Source organism: Macrobrachium rosenbergii, chromosome 2 (genome assembly GCF_040412425.1).
Source record: "Macrobrachium rosenbergii isolate ZJJX-2024 chromosome 2, ASM4041242v1, whole genome shotgun sequence".
NCBI classification, from domain to species: domain Eukaryota; kingdom Metazoa; phylum Arthropoda; class Malacostraca; order Decapoda; family Palaemonidae; genus Macrobrachium; species Macrobrachium rosenbergii.
In genome coordinates, this window is record NC_089742.1 from 76,720,991 (window position 1) to 76,735,411 (window position 14,421).

The 14,421-nt window shown below is 40.1% G+C and overlaps 1 protein-coding gene across 1 annotated transcript; it reads right to left on the minus strand.

The window, feature by feature from the left end:
- Positions 1–554: 554 nt before the first annotated feature.
- Positions 555–2,631, minus strand: LOC136843303 (uncharacterized). The gene is made up of 6 exons (XM_067111538.1): positions 2,343–2,631; positions 1,691–2,217; positions 1,467–1,525; positions 1,116–1,341; positions 802–1,015; positions 555–739 (listed from the first exon to the last, which is right to left on the minus strand). The coding sequence occupies exons 1-6, from the start codon at positions 2,629–2,631 to the stop codon at positions 555–557; spliced, it is 1,500 nt and encodes a 499-aa protein (XP_066967639.1).
- Positions 2,632–14,421: the final 11,790 nt, after the last annotated feature.

Consider the following 14,421-nt stretch of genomic DNA (forward strand, 5'->3'; position numbering starts at 1 on the left):
TATGTGGTCCGGGATGCCGAACTGGCTGATCCAGCTGGAGAGGAGGGCCTCAGCACATGCACTGGCAGTGGCTTCCTGCATGGGCGACGCTTCAGGCCACCTGGTTGAGCGGTCGATGATCATCAGGAGATATCTGGCCCTGCCTGACGGGGGAAGAGGGCCGACGATGTCGATGTGTATGTGACCGAATCGCCTCCCTGGCTGTGGAAACTTGCCTACCCCGGACTCGGTGTGATGACCTATCTTGCTGGTTTGGCACTGAAGACACTGTCTCTCCCAAGTCCTCGTGTCCTTCCGCATCCCGTGCCAGACAAACTTTTCTGTCAGCAGCTTGGCCATCATCCTGCCAGAGGGGTGGGACAACCCGTGGATGACGTCGAATATCTGGCAGCAGTGGGAGGTGGGCACCAGGGGGCGAGGCTGCCGGTGCTGACATCACACAGGAGTTTTGGTCCCCCGGGGGTGAGGGCCACGTCCCTCCACTTTAGGGACATGATGGTGGTGTGGTAGGCTGGAGTCTCCGGGTTGGCGGCCTGTTCCCAGGTGAGGTCCCCTTAGTTGATCCCGAGCTGCACCACGTTGAGCTCGATTCTGGAGAGGGCGTCTGCTACAGGGCTCTTCCTGCCGGGGAGGTACTTGATTGAGCAGGTAAACTCTGCGACGGCCGTGAGGTGCCGCTGCTGCCTAGAAGACCATGCGTCCCCCTGCTTGGTGAAGGCGTGGACCAGCAGCTGGTGGTCTGTGTAGATTGTGAAGGGCGTACTCTCCAGGAGGAACTTGAAGTGCCGGACTGCCCAGTACACTGCACAGAGTTCCCTGTCGAAAGTGCTGTAGCGGGCCTCCACGGGGCTGAACATTTTGCTGAAGAAGGCGATGGGCTGGGGGATGCCGTCGACGATCTGCCCCAGGACGGCTCCGCAGGCGATGCTGCTGGACATCCGTCGTCAGTTGGAGATGAGCCAAGGCAGTTGCCTCGGTGGGGGCGACCTTCGTCAGGGAGAAGGCCTGCTGCTGGCTGGGTCCCCACACTAAGGATTTTGGTTGGCCCTTCAGGATCTCCGTCAGGGGGCCGTGGTGTGTGCAATCCCTGGGATGAACCTCCTGTAGTAATTTACCATCCTGAGGAACTCCTGGACGGCCTTGACGGAGGTAGGGGCGGGGAACCTGGTGACGGCTGCAACCTTTGATGAGAGCGGGTGGACGCCATCTGGGGATATCTCGTGGCCTAGGAAGTCAGCTTTCTTGACGCCAAAGGTGCATTTGTCAAATCTGACGACGAGGCATTTCTCCTGCAGGCGCTGCAGGACCACCTGGATGTGCCTCTGGTGCTCTTTGTGGGACCTGGAAAATATAAGGATATCATCAACATAGCAGACGCAGAACTTCAGGTCCCCCAGGATGCTGTCCATCAGCCTCTGGAAAGTTGCCCCTGTGTTCCTCAGGCCGAAGGTGGAGAAGGCGAAGACATAGGACCCGAAGGCGTGATGATGGCGGTTTTCGGGATATCCTCCGGAGTAACTGGCACCTGAAATTAAGATTTTAAAAGATCCAATTTAGAGAATATCTTGGCCCCGTGGAATGAGGCTGTGAGATCCTGCATGTTCGGTAGGGGGTAATGGTCAGGTTCAGTTGCGAGGTTGAGCCGCCTGTAGTCACCGCAGGGTCTCCAGGAGCCATCCAGTTTCTGCACCATGTGGAGGGGAGAGGTCCATGGGCTGGAGGCCTTCTTGCATATGCCCATCCGCTGCATCTCGGCGAAGGCGTCCTTGGCCTCCTGAAGGCACCTAGGGGGAAGCCTCCGGAACCTCGCATGTGCAGGGGGGCCCTTCGTCTTTATGTGGTGGTAGATGCCATGTTTTGCTGGGGTCCCGGGTGCCTGACGGAGCTCGGGCTTGAATACGTCAGGGAACTCCTTCAGCAGCTGGGCATACTGGTGGGGGACGACGGAGCAGATGGTAGGCACGTTGGGTCCCGGTGCCAGTGGGATGGACTGGCAGGAGTTGGTGTCGAGGAGACGCTTGCGACCAATGTCGACTGCCAGCCCGAAGTGGGCGAGGGAATCGGCACACAGGAGCGGGGTCCTTACATCCACGATGACGAAGTTCCACGAGTATCTCCGGCCAAGGATGGAGATCAACAGGAGCCTGGTGCTGTAGGAGAGGATGGAGGACCCGTTGGCGGCCGTCAGCCAGGTCCGGTGGGCGCTTGCGGTCCTCCCTGGATGGTGGAAATATTGATCAAACGGCCCCGGTGTCGACCAACGTCATCCTGCCGGAGATGGTGTTGCAGACGTAGAAGCCTACTGGTTTTGGGCTCCTGGGTTCCTCTGCTGCCATGGCGGCCTCTTCTGTTGGCCGCCGCCTCCCCCGTTTTTTTGGATGGGCGAATGAGCAAGGGGGTTGGCAGTTCCAGGCGTCCTTGCTGTACCGCTGGTGGTAGTAGCAAGGGCCCGGTGGGCTCCTCCTGTGATGATATGCTGGCCGCCTTTTGGTGATGACACTTATCTCCTCCTCTGCGCCCTCCTCCTGCTGAATGGGACTGATGGGGTGTGCGGGTGCTGATGCCCACTTCGCTGCCCTTGCAGAGTTGGTCAGCTGCTGTGCTCGTTCTAATCAAGTCCTCAAGAGGCATGGTGTAGGGCTCGAGGACCTGAGTCCAGACCTCCAGGAGGAGCTGACGGAGGAGGATCTCCCTTGACAGTCTGATTTCGGACTGCTTGCCGCTGCTGTCAGTGCCGGGGAGGGTGAGGAGGTCCTGGATCACGCCCACGATTCCATGATGCTCTGGTCATGCCCCGGGTTGGTGACGAGGTTGAGGGCGTGGGCGGCCCTCTTGGCGAGCGGCAAGGAGCAGGTCTCGATGAGGGATGTTTTTAGGTGGCGGTAGGTGAGGGGGCGTGTGGCGGTAGGTGAGGGGGCGTGTGGCGGACACCCACGGGAGGAGTTTCCTGTAGACCTCCTCCGGCAGAGCGTTGATTACTGCGTCAGCTTGCAGTACCTCGTCTGTGAGTCCTGCTAGCCTGAACTGACCCTCGACCCTGAAAAGCCACGCTGATGGGTTTCCCTGTGTGAAGGGCAGCAGCTTTATGGCGAGGGCGGTTTTTGTTTGTCCCGCCAGGTAGGGCAGCATGCGGGGCCTGGGTAGCAGTGTGGAGGAGCACATGAGTCTTGGCGTGGGGGAGGGCACGGGTGATATGAGCGGGAGGTAAACGTCTGAGTCCGCGAGGTTTGCGGTTAACTGAACGTGGGAGGGAATGTCAGTGTCCATGCTCACTCTAGCCCTTTTAATTGGAGTGGAATACTCGCGTCAATACGCACTTGGGAGCACGTTGTGAGTCCGTTAATGACGCTGGTGATTTGCCGACGAGATTCAGCACGCCCGAACGCTGGTTACAGCACCGTGATTAGTCCACTAGGGGCGTGGGCAGTTCCTGGAGCCAAGACTAAGTCGCCGTGTGAGTTCGCTAATGGCTCTGGGAACCATTCTGGGGTCACCACATTAAGAGGTGCTAAAGAAAGAGCAGGAGAAAAGTTACTGCTGGTTTATTGAGGACACAGGTGGTTTATATAGCGGTGGACTGACGTCGTGCCGAGGAATACAATAAGAACCAGGGTGACCTGAGGTCAATTACTCTTGACAATAAATACAACAAATAAATACACTCTGGTTGCAAAAATAGACAGTGATCAAATTGACAACATTCTGACACATGAGCAAAAGAAACATATGCAAAATAAATTAATAACAGGTATACATTTACATAGATAAGTTTGAGTGATTGAGTATGGCTGATTCTGCGTGACCCGTTATCACAGGAGCGGCATAGAAAATGGGTCGCCATCACAGAAGACCTGCTTAACGGGGACTTTACAAGACCACTGAGCTGATTAACAGCTCTCCTATGGCTGGCCCGAAGGATTAGACTTATTTTACGTGGCTAAGAACCAATTGGTTACCTAGCAACGGGGCCTACAGCTTATTGCGGAATGAATTTCTGTCACCAGAAATAAATTCCTCTAATTCTTCATTGGCAGCCGGAGAATTGAACGCGGGCCTAGGAGAGTGCTAGCCGAGTACGATATCGACCCACCAATGAGGAGCTGGAACCTGGATGAAACTCCACCTTTGCACCAAGAAATAATAGTCAGAGAGTTGGACAGGAAGACTGAAAGAAGGCAGCGCCAGTGTATGTAAAATGAAAGGCTAGAAAGAAGGGGCAGTTACGTGGCCAAGGGAACACTACAGACACCCTTTAGTAATGCCTTCAGTGCTCCGCGTGAGGCGCACTGACGGTACTAACGTCCCTGTATGAGAAAACAGAAGTACAATTTAGATAAATAAGGGAATGAATTAAATTCCCACATGAAGAAAGATACAGCTGTTCAGTGTAAAACGCAGAGTCTAGAATTTATAAAATTTTGGAATAGAAAATTAATGAGAACTATTTCCTGATTGGAAATTCCACGGATATGTGTTAAGATCTTTAGTGAAAATATCGATTAATTTAATCCGAAATAAATAAAATGAAGAATTAAATGTTATTAAGACATTAAAGAGATTTCAGCATAAATTAAATAAGACAGATGATTGTAGATAAAAACACGGATGAAAATGGGAATTATTAAAACTTTAGAGAAATACGAAAACTAAATGAATAAATATTGCGATAAAAAAAAAAAAAAACATGCTACGAATGCAATTTAAGAAGAGTTTATAGAAACTTGGAAGAATTTCTTGATCAAATGTGTCACCTAGTAGCTATCTGATATGAGAGAGAGAGAGAGAGAGAGAGAGAGAGAGAGAGAGAGAGAGAGAGAGAGAGAGAGGTATAATGTTGATCGAAAGAATAAAACGTCTTTTATGGAAGTAACGGAGGTTGTTTATCCACGAATACTGTATATGCCAGAATGTGAAGAGCAGACTCTCTCTCTCTCTCTCTCTCTCTCTCTTAAAGGGAACTAATCCACGATTTCTCTTTTTTACTCTCTTAATTAATATTTCCCTAGTATTACAAAATAGCTTTACGTTCTTTCAATGTTCCAAATATATCGTTATTCATCTTTATATTGGGTTAAAAGTACGCACATCTAAAATGTTCCAATTACTTTTGAAACGATAACTAAGCGACTTGCGTGGATTTGTGCCTGTGATGTCACTGGCGGCTCCCCTTTCATGTGGCTTTTGAGTACACAATAAGAAACAAGTAAAACATGCGCTGAGGTTTCTTCGGTGCACAGTTTTCTAACACTGTATGAAACTCTCAACCACGAACCATGAAACTCTCAGCCGCGGCCCATGAAACTTTCACTCACGGCCCGCTGGTGGCCTGTTTATGGCACCTATAGCGGTGCCAGACGCACGATAATAACTAACTTTAACCAAATATAATAAAATCCAAAGAGGCTAGAGGGCTGCAATTTGGTACGTTTGATGATTGGAGGGTGGATGATCAACATACCAATTTACGGTCCTCTAGCCTCAGTAGTTTTAAGATCTGAGGGTGGACAGAAAAAGTGTGGACGGACAGAGAAATAGTCATCTCAGTGGTTTTCTTTTACAGAAAACTTATATCTTATTACTGTACCATATATCTAACTTTACTCGTCTTAATGTCGTAAATAGCGTTAATAGTCTTGAAATCATAGTATTTGCTATATATTATGTATGTGCATGTGTGTGAGTATGTGTTTGTAAGAGAGAGAGAGAGAGAGAGAGAGAGAGAGAGAGAGAGAGAGAGAGAGAGAGAGAGTGTAGGGCTTAAGCACAGACAGATGTTCCAAACGAGTTTGAAATTTCAAGTAGTCTTCGTTGTGTTCTGTACGGTGTATTGATGCGAGTTAATGCTAGTCTGTTATATAACAAAAATGATAATATATTTCGTAAATATCTTCGCAAAACATTAAATAGCAGTAATTAAAAAACTATAACATTGAGAGAGAAAGACAAGAGAATGTTTTTGGTTGTTGCTGGATTCAATTGCGCTCTTATTTTAAGGGGTGGTTGTACAGATTGATAATGCATTATGGTTGTAAAATAAACTTACTATTAACCAAGAATTCAAAACATACTTGGAAGTTCAGTAGAAAATTCTGGGGTAAGAGTTTTACGTTATATTGCAACCGCAGATTTGAGATTTTTGAAAGGTTCAATCCTGTCTTTTACACCGAAACATAAGCTAATTCATGCTGGTCAGTCATTACAGCAGTATCTCAAGATGATTCAATAATGCAACGTATTACTATGTTTTTCAACAGTATTTTGCGGCTGTGGTAGTATATTGAGATACCATTAGTACAATTTCAATATACTCATTGTTCTCATTATTAAAGCTACACTGTGTCGGATAATGTGTCGAAAACGAAGATAAAAATCGTCGTTACTGTCACTGATAACTAAGCATATATGATTTGCCATTGTTTTCCACAGAGTATCTCTCTCAATTCTGGCGCTATCTGGGGACGTGATCGATTATGGCTGTTTTTGCTCGGTCAGCCGCACCGGCTACGTGACTCGAAATTAAAAACGAATGTTTTACTCTGAAAATATTTTTCTTACCAACAAGTGCCGGTTTCATATTAAAACATAACATGTATGAACTCCTTTCAAGAATCATGTTTACATCGCATCTCTTTTTACTATAGCACCAATGTACCATTGAAGTGCAACATCCCATTCTAACATTCTTATATATATATATATATATATATATATATATATATATATATATATATATATATATATATATATATATATATATATATATACATATATATACAGTATATATATATATATATATATATATATCGTACTCATTTATTTTGCCATATATAATATACATATAAACGATAAAACAGTATATATATATAATTACGCAATATTTAATCAAATTTATATATATCATATATATATAGCTATAATATATATGAACATCTTAAAACATAAATTATATAAATATAAAAATATATAAATATCTATAAGATTCTAAAAACAGTAAAATATTTAAAAATATTTAAAACATTTAAAACACTAAAATATATGGCTATTCTGTATATAAAAGGACACTGAGGCTCAAACAACGCACCTAGGCATCAACTGAAGGAGGATTGCATATTTAAAGACATCCTATCATCATCTACAGATTTATTTTTCAATGCCGACGTTTCACCTATAATTTCAAGAAAACGACCTTTCTCAAGTCCCTATAAAATAAAATATAGTTCCGTCTTTAAATATGCAACACCAATAACAAATTAATGTTTTTATGAAACAGCTCTTTCTGAGGATAAGTAAAAATATTTAAAAACAAAAATATTTTTTAAAGACAAGAATCTTATAATATATTTTGTAAATTTTTAATGTTTAGTATAATTTCCTAGTTTTAAAATCTTAAAACAACCTACCTGTTCATAAATGAAGGAAATTTTAATGAACAAGACTTAAGTTCGTTTGTATCTTTAATATAAATAAGTAAAAATCGTGAAACGTTGGCAAAAAAGTTGCCCAAACTAGGCTATAAACAATTTCACTGAGGACGATTGAGTATTTAAGGATATATACAGTCTTCTTGATAATTATGGATTCTATATAAATAATATATGTGTGATGATGAGGATGTGTTTCCGTACTGTGTTGTGTATATATATATATGTATATATATATATATATATATATATATATATATATATATATATATATATATATATATATATATATATATATATATATATATATATATATATATATATATATATATATATATATATAATGTTAATATATAAGAATGTAATGTCATTCACTCGAACTGATACCAAATGAAAGGATGTATGAAATGATACATAGGTGCTATAGTAAAAGGAAACACGATGTAAACACGATTCTTTAAGGGGATTCATGCATGTTATATATTTAACATGAAACCGGCGCTTATTGTCAAGGAAAATATTTTCAGAGTAAAACATTCGTTATTGATTTCGAGTCACGTAGCCGGTGCGGCTGACCGAGCAAAAACAGCCATAATCGATCACGTCCCCAGATAGTGCCAGAACTGAGAGATACTCTGTGGAAAACAATGGCATATCATATAAGCTTAGTTAACAGTAACTGGGATTTTTATCTTCGTTTTCGTCTCATTGTGCGACACAGTGTAGTGTGTGTGTGTGTGAAAGGGTATTCATGAAGTCTTGGCGGGAAGAGGTTCTAGCATTGTTCCTTTTAAGCGCTGGTTACGATCGCCACAACCATTTAACTGCCCAGTACACCATTAGCTATTTAGATGAACCGAAAATGCAATGAACTTTTAACTGTGGCTGCTCGCCAGCCATTCCTTTCCCAGGAGGCTTGTCAGTCGTCCCTCGCTAATTGTCTTCCAAATCACAAAAATTGCAACACTAGAACGTTAACCTTGAGGTTACTGAGGCATAAGAGGGCATAGTATTTCATTTGTGCTTGGATCTACAGACGCAAGCGTGAGCTTTGGTAGTAAAATTAAAACAGCATTTCGAAAGTAAAAGAATTATAAGTAACAGCTACAGCAATTAGTATAAGGGATTTACCACCGTCTTGATTATTATGGTGGTAGTAGCCTAAAACGCAATAACATATCAAGGAAAATAGTATCGAGTAAAAACGAAAGTAATCAATTAAAATAATTAACAGAATGTAAGCTAATGAATCGAATCGCTAATAAAATATAAAAAAGAAAACATAATTTACGTAATAACGAATGCAAGAGAATAAAGAAATGAACAGCATTCATAACACGATTACTAAAATGATAAAAATGAAATTACAAGTCACTCAGGTGTGTGCATTTCTCCATGAATACCAAAAATAAAAAAATCCGAGAGGACTTAATTTTTTTTTTTTTTTTTTTTTTTTTACTTTTATTGTCTCCAGCGTAATCGTCGGTTTAAGAGCAGGTTGTCCCCCTTAGGAGGGGTAGTGCCGCCAGTGCACCTCATGCGGTGCATTGTAGGCATTACTTAAGGTTATTTACAGTGTGCCTTCGGCCCCTAGCTGCAACCCCTTTCATCCTTTTACTGCATCTCCTTTCATATTCTCTTTCTTCCATCTTACTTTCCATCCTCTCCTAACAATTAATTCATAGTGCAGATGCGAGATTTTCCTCCTGTTACATTTCAAGCCTTTTACTGTCAATTTCCGCTTCACCGCTGAAGGACCTCATACGTCCCAGTGCTTGGCCTTTGGCCTAAATTCTATATTCAATTCAATTCAATCCAATCAAGAGCGGGTTGTCCAATTAACAACGAGAGGCACACCATTTCAACACCAAAATATACAGTAACCTGCGGTACACTGGGACGACTGCTATAACAAACATCAGAAGATTCAGGTCGACGTCAGGATTTGATCTGCATTCGACTGGATTTTTTGACACGTTTATTCACTGATAAACGCTCTGTCATATCTGTTCATAGAATAATTTTCTTCCTTCTTCAGATAAATCTAAAAAGTCAGCTATTAATTATTAAGCGATTATAAGCAGTGCAAAATTTTCCTTTATTCATAATTAGTGTAAATTAAACGTTGATTATCTTACCCCAGTCTCTTTCAATCATTGTTATACTGAACTGCAGTCTGGTCTGTTTTATGGGTGTGAAAAGATATTAATAGTTAATAATTGAATGAGAAGAGAAATACGAGTATTAATTCGTGATCAAGGCTGCGCTAAAGTGAAAAGTAATCGTACTTTGACGGGGTAGATAGTGTTAAGCCAAAGATTTACATTTATGCACAAATGAAGAGAGCTAGCTTTTCATGAAATCAAAACGAACATGTCAAAATATTTGATACCATGCACATTTTAAATATAAAATGAAATACACGGTAAAGTTAGAGCTGAATATTGCTATTATCATTATTATTATTAGAATTATTAACACTTAAAAATACAATGATGGGAGACTCCTCCTTGGTGGGCAGTTCAGATCTACAGTAATAAGGCTTGTATTATTATTATTATTATTATTATTATTATTATTTATTATTATTATTATTATTATTATTATTATTATTATTATTATTTAGGTTAAGCAGGCGAAAGAGATTTACAGGAACTATAATTAATTTATTTCAGGAAATAGCACCTGAGATATTTTCTCTCTAACCTGTACCCCACCCACCTCTCTGTCTCTCTGTCTGTTTGTCTCATATATTGTACATATTAATTTTACCTTAAGTGAAATTTTTCTTGATAATATCTCATTTCTGAATAAAAGAATGGTACATAATATTTGTTAAGTGTCGTCCTCATATGTAAAGAAATTATGGAATGAAATAAATGAATCACACGCCTCTTACTCTCCTTTTCTCTTACTTTCACTCGTTACCTCCTCTCTCTCTCTCTCTCTCTCTCTCTCTCTCTCTCTCTCTCTCTCTTCTCTCTCTCTCTCTCTTTCATTTTCAAATTCGCACTATGGCCATTGAGAGTCCATAACCGAACATTGTAACACAGAGCCGGAGGTTTTCATAGGACTCCTCTCGGAAGCCTGAGGGATTGATAGGCTAAATAAACTATCCCTCACTTTAGCAACGCTGAGGCTGACCTGTGGTTTCATAATGTAGAAGGAGTTACGGAAGGAAGGTGAGAGAGAGAGATAGAGGGAGTAAAAGAACTCGTGACATAAATTCTGTATGCGGAACACGAGTATGTATATTTGTGAATTTGAATGAGAGAGAGAGAGAGAGAGAGATTGGGCCAGGGGGGTTCGGGAAGCCATATTTATCAATTATCTAAGTACGAAACAATCCGAGATAGAGAAATAACAAGAAATGTTTTGAGTTCTGTGAGGACTTAAAATATCTGAGAATGAGGAATATAAGGAAGCTGGTGGTAAATGAGAAGATATCTGATGTAAATATGTGCATTTTTTCTCCAGTTAAACCATATCCTTTAATAAGAAATGTGTGTATGTGTTTTTAACAAATGTGTATAATATTACACCACAAAAAAGTGATGACTTTAGAAACCTTGAATTAAGTATTTTAGCTCTAAAGTTACCATTGATGGTTACTAAAAATTATTGTACTCCTGAAAAATTGAGAGTTGAAAGCTATAAAACAACTTTTATTAATAACAGGATTTTCCTGGCAATAATTTATATGACTTTCCCCTTTTATGAATGGAGAGGACATAAAATTCCAATAATCAGGCCCTTCATGGGCATCAATGCAGTTGTTATTATTGTGTCCTATATCTTGTTGATTTCATAAATTTCCCGAACAGAACTGAAAAAGGAAACCTAAAACTGAAGTACAATTATCCCTTTGGCACTTATTTTCATCCTCTTCTAAACTTTGCATCTCATTAAAATTTTCAGGGCTACCTCACTCAGTAGTAAAAATATGTCTATGTTTCATCACTGCCTTGCTTTCCTTCGACTTTTATTGAGATGCTGTTGTGGTAGCCTCGACTGAATAAAATCATCTATAAATTCTTGTTTTTCTCTTAGGGCAAAATATCAAAGTGATATCCATAAAAGAATCCCTCTCTCTCTGCTCTCTCTCTCTCTCTCTCTCTCTCTCTCTCTCTCTCTCTGTCAAAATTTTTTCGTCTTTATTTACAATCATACGTTAGATATATTAACTGAATTTTGAACAGATACCGAACCCTAGTTCGGCACCAATCGCTATAAAGACAATATCAAAGAGAAAGTTTTGAATTCCAATGTTAAGATGTTAAGAACACGATATGGGGGTGCTCTCTCTCTCTCTCTCTCTCTCTCTCTCTCTCTCTCTCTCTCTCTCTCTCTCCCCCACGAAATTCGAAGAAATCATTCGGAGAAAATGCAACCTCCATCATCTTCACAAGAAAGGGAATTCGGCATTAGTTCCTGATCCAAAGTGCATTTCCAAGGCTAAAAGGAATCCCACACCACTCCAACCCATCTCTCGAGAAGAAGGCAGCAGGAGGCAATATCAATTCGGTGGCATCTAATTTCAAAGTGTCATTTTGTCTCTGTCTTCCATGACTGGCTGGATCAAAGTTATTTTATCCCTCCACTTCTACAGATTTTCTTTATTCGTTTCATTTCTCTTCCCTCCTCAGACATTGACTTTCTTTTTTCAAGTATCATTCGTCATTAATTTTAGACTGGTAATATAGATGCTATTCATTATTAGTTAAAAAAAAACAAGTAATGACTATAAGAGATATTACTTAATATGCAAAATAACCTCTATGGGAAATACATGTTTTGGACGGTAAATCTGCAATTTTTATGTTTCATGTACCAATTTTTACAAGATTCTTCACAAAAAGTATCAAAATTTTCATAAACTAGTGCTTTGCACTTTCATTTTCCTTTTTTTTTTTAGATGATCGTTGTTATTATATGATAATAATGGTCAGTCGCTCGGAATTTTTCCATAATTAAGAAACATTTAGTAAGATTTTAAAAAATTATTTTTAGTGAGAATAATCAAGAATTTGATCATATATGTATATATATATATATGTGTGTGTGCGTGTATGTGTGTATTTATATATATACATATACATACATACATACATATATATATATATATATATATATATATATATATATATATATATATATATATATATATATATATATATATATATATATATATATATATATATATATATATATATGTATATATATATATATATATATATATATATATATATATATATATATATATATATATATATATATTTATATGTATGTATATATACATATGCATATGATCACATCCTTGATTATTCCCACTAAAAACAATTTACAAAAACCTAATGTTTCTAATTATGGAAACATTCCGAAGTAACCTTTATCCCATTTCTTCAATTCCTTATTTTTAACGTAAAGAAAACAAATGTTGAGAAGAAAGAAATATGCGCTGATAGAGAGAAAAACTTCCTTTGCGCAGACTCACGATGTACAAAACACTCTAGATCCTGTTATCAATGCAGAGTCGCTTTTATGAAAGTTCTGGGACGTAATGATTGCCAAAATAGCATCAGGGCCTTTCCTTGTGCCTTGTCTCGCGAAATAAAAGTTTACAGCGACATCCGGTTCAGGCATAAATTGCGACCGAACGGAAGTTAAGGGATTTTTTCTTAATATTTACAGCCTCGTTGCTTCTCACCTACAATGCTCCGGGTCGTAACATTTTCAGTTTAGTATTGACAGAGACTTTAAGGTGAGATTAGGACCAGCAATTGCCTGAAGTATGAGTTTCATAGCGTATCTTTCCGCGTCTGCTGCGATGGGGCAAGGGTCTCTCTCTCTCTCTCTCTCTCTCGCGCGCGCTCGCGCTCAGCGAGGACTGAATACCTTGAAGTTTCAATCCAAAATATACTCGTGACTTCATTAAGAGTCATTTATTTAGGATTTTGGCACGGCATGTCAAGGATGATTACAGTTTAAATAGGTTGTTTGCAAATCGCTGTAGTAATAGTGGATTCGGTTTTTCCTGTTCGTTCAAAAGTAAAAATACGATAATTTTATTTTGTTTTAAGATGTTGTGATATGATTGCACTGAGGCAAGGTTAATGATTATCTATAAACATTTTCATAAACCAAACAAACACCAAAATAGAGGTTTAGAAACTGATTCTTTATTGGAGGCAGGACAATACCCGTCTCTGTGCCTTGTTATAAGAGGCAAGACAATTAGAAGGAAAAGAGGCTTAATGAAAACAGAACAGATTTCCATTTATTAGAGTTCATGAGTTTCAGGCTGTTGTTACCAGCGATTAGCATTCCAGTCATGCAGCATGCAATTAAGCCCACAATGAAGTTGCAACAGCATGAACTCTTGCAACACCGCAATGTTCCTGCTCCTTGCCTGAGCTCTCTCACTTCATTCCGTGAACTGTATGCTGGAAATCGCTCCTGGAAACCCATTAGAGCTCAAGAATTGGAATAAATTATTAATCATTTTATGAGGGGGGCGACTACAGCTCAGTTCACATTCCACCGTCGACGCTGTGTGTGGAATAACTGAGTAAGACGCTTGTTCTCAGGCGAGATATCCATTCCTAGTAGTAGTGACAGATGGAGAGAAAGCAAATTTGTGTTTGCAGTTAATGTATAAAGAAACTTCAGTTTCTCTCCAAAAAAAGCTGTGAGCTTAAGGAAAGAAATATTACATTTCTCTTTAATGTGTTACTCAGCGCAATTACTTATCGTGTATGAATTAAATCATATGAAATTAAGTGAAATTACGCTTTTTTGTAATATTTCATAGGAACGTCTTTCATTTCTTCATTTCTTTTCTTCATTGAATTGCTATTCAGTATTAGTAATAGAAGGGATGAATTACAAGAGAGGTGATGGATGTAATAAAGGCAACAGAAGAATCACAAAAAAAAAAAAATCCAGAAAGATTTGGAGAGAAGTTGGAAGTAATATAATGAGGAGGAACTTGAGCTACAGA

Excerpts from the sequence above, each read along its gene's own strand:
- LOC136843303 (XM_067111538.1), bottom strand. The coding sequence starts at position 2,631 with ATGCCTCTTGAGGACTTGATTAGAACGAGCACAGCAGCTGACCAACTC. Across the intron at positions 2,218-2,342 it reads GGCGGCGGCCAACAGAAGAG|GGAGGACCGCAAGCGCCCAC; the intron begins GCCGCCATGGCA and ends TCCACCATCCAG. Across the intron at positions 1,526-1,690 it reads GGACCTCTCCCCTCCACATG|GTGCCAGTTACTCCGGAGGA; the intron begins GTGCAGAAACTG and ends TCTTAATTTCAG.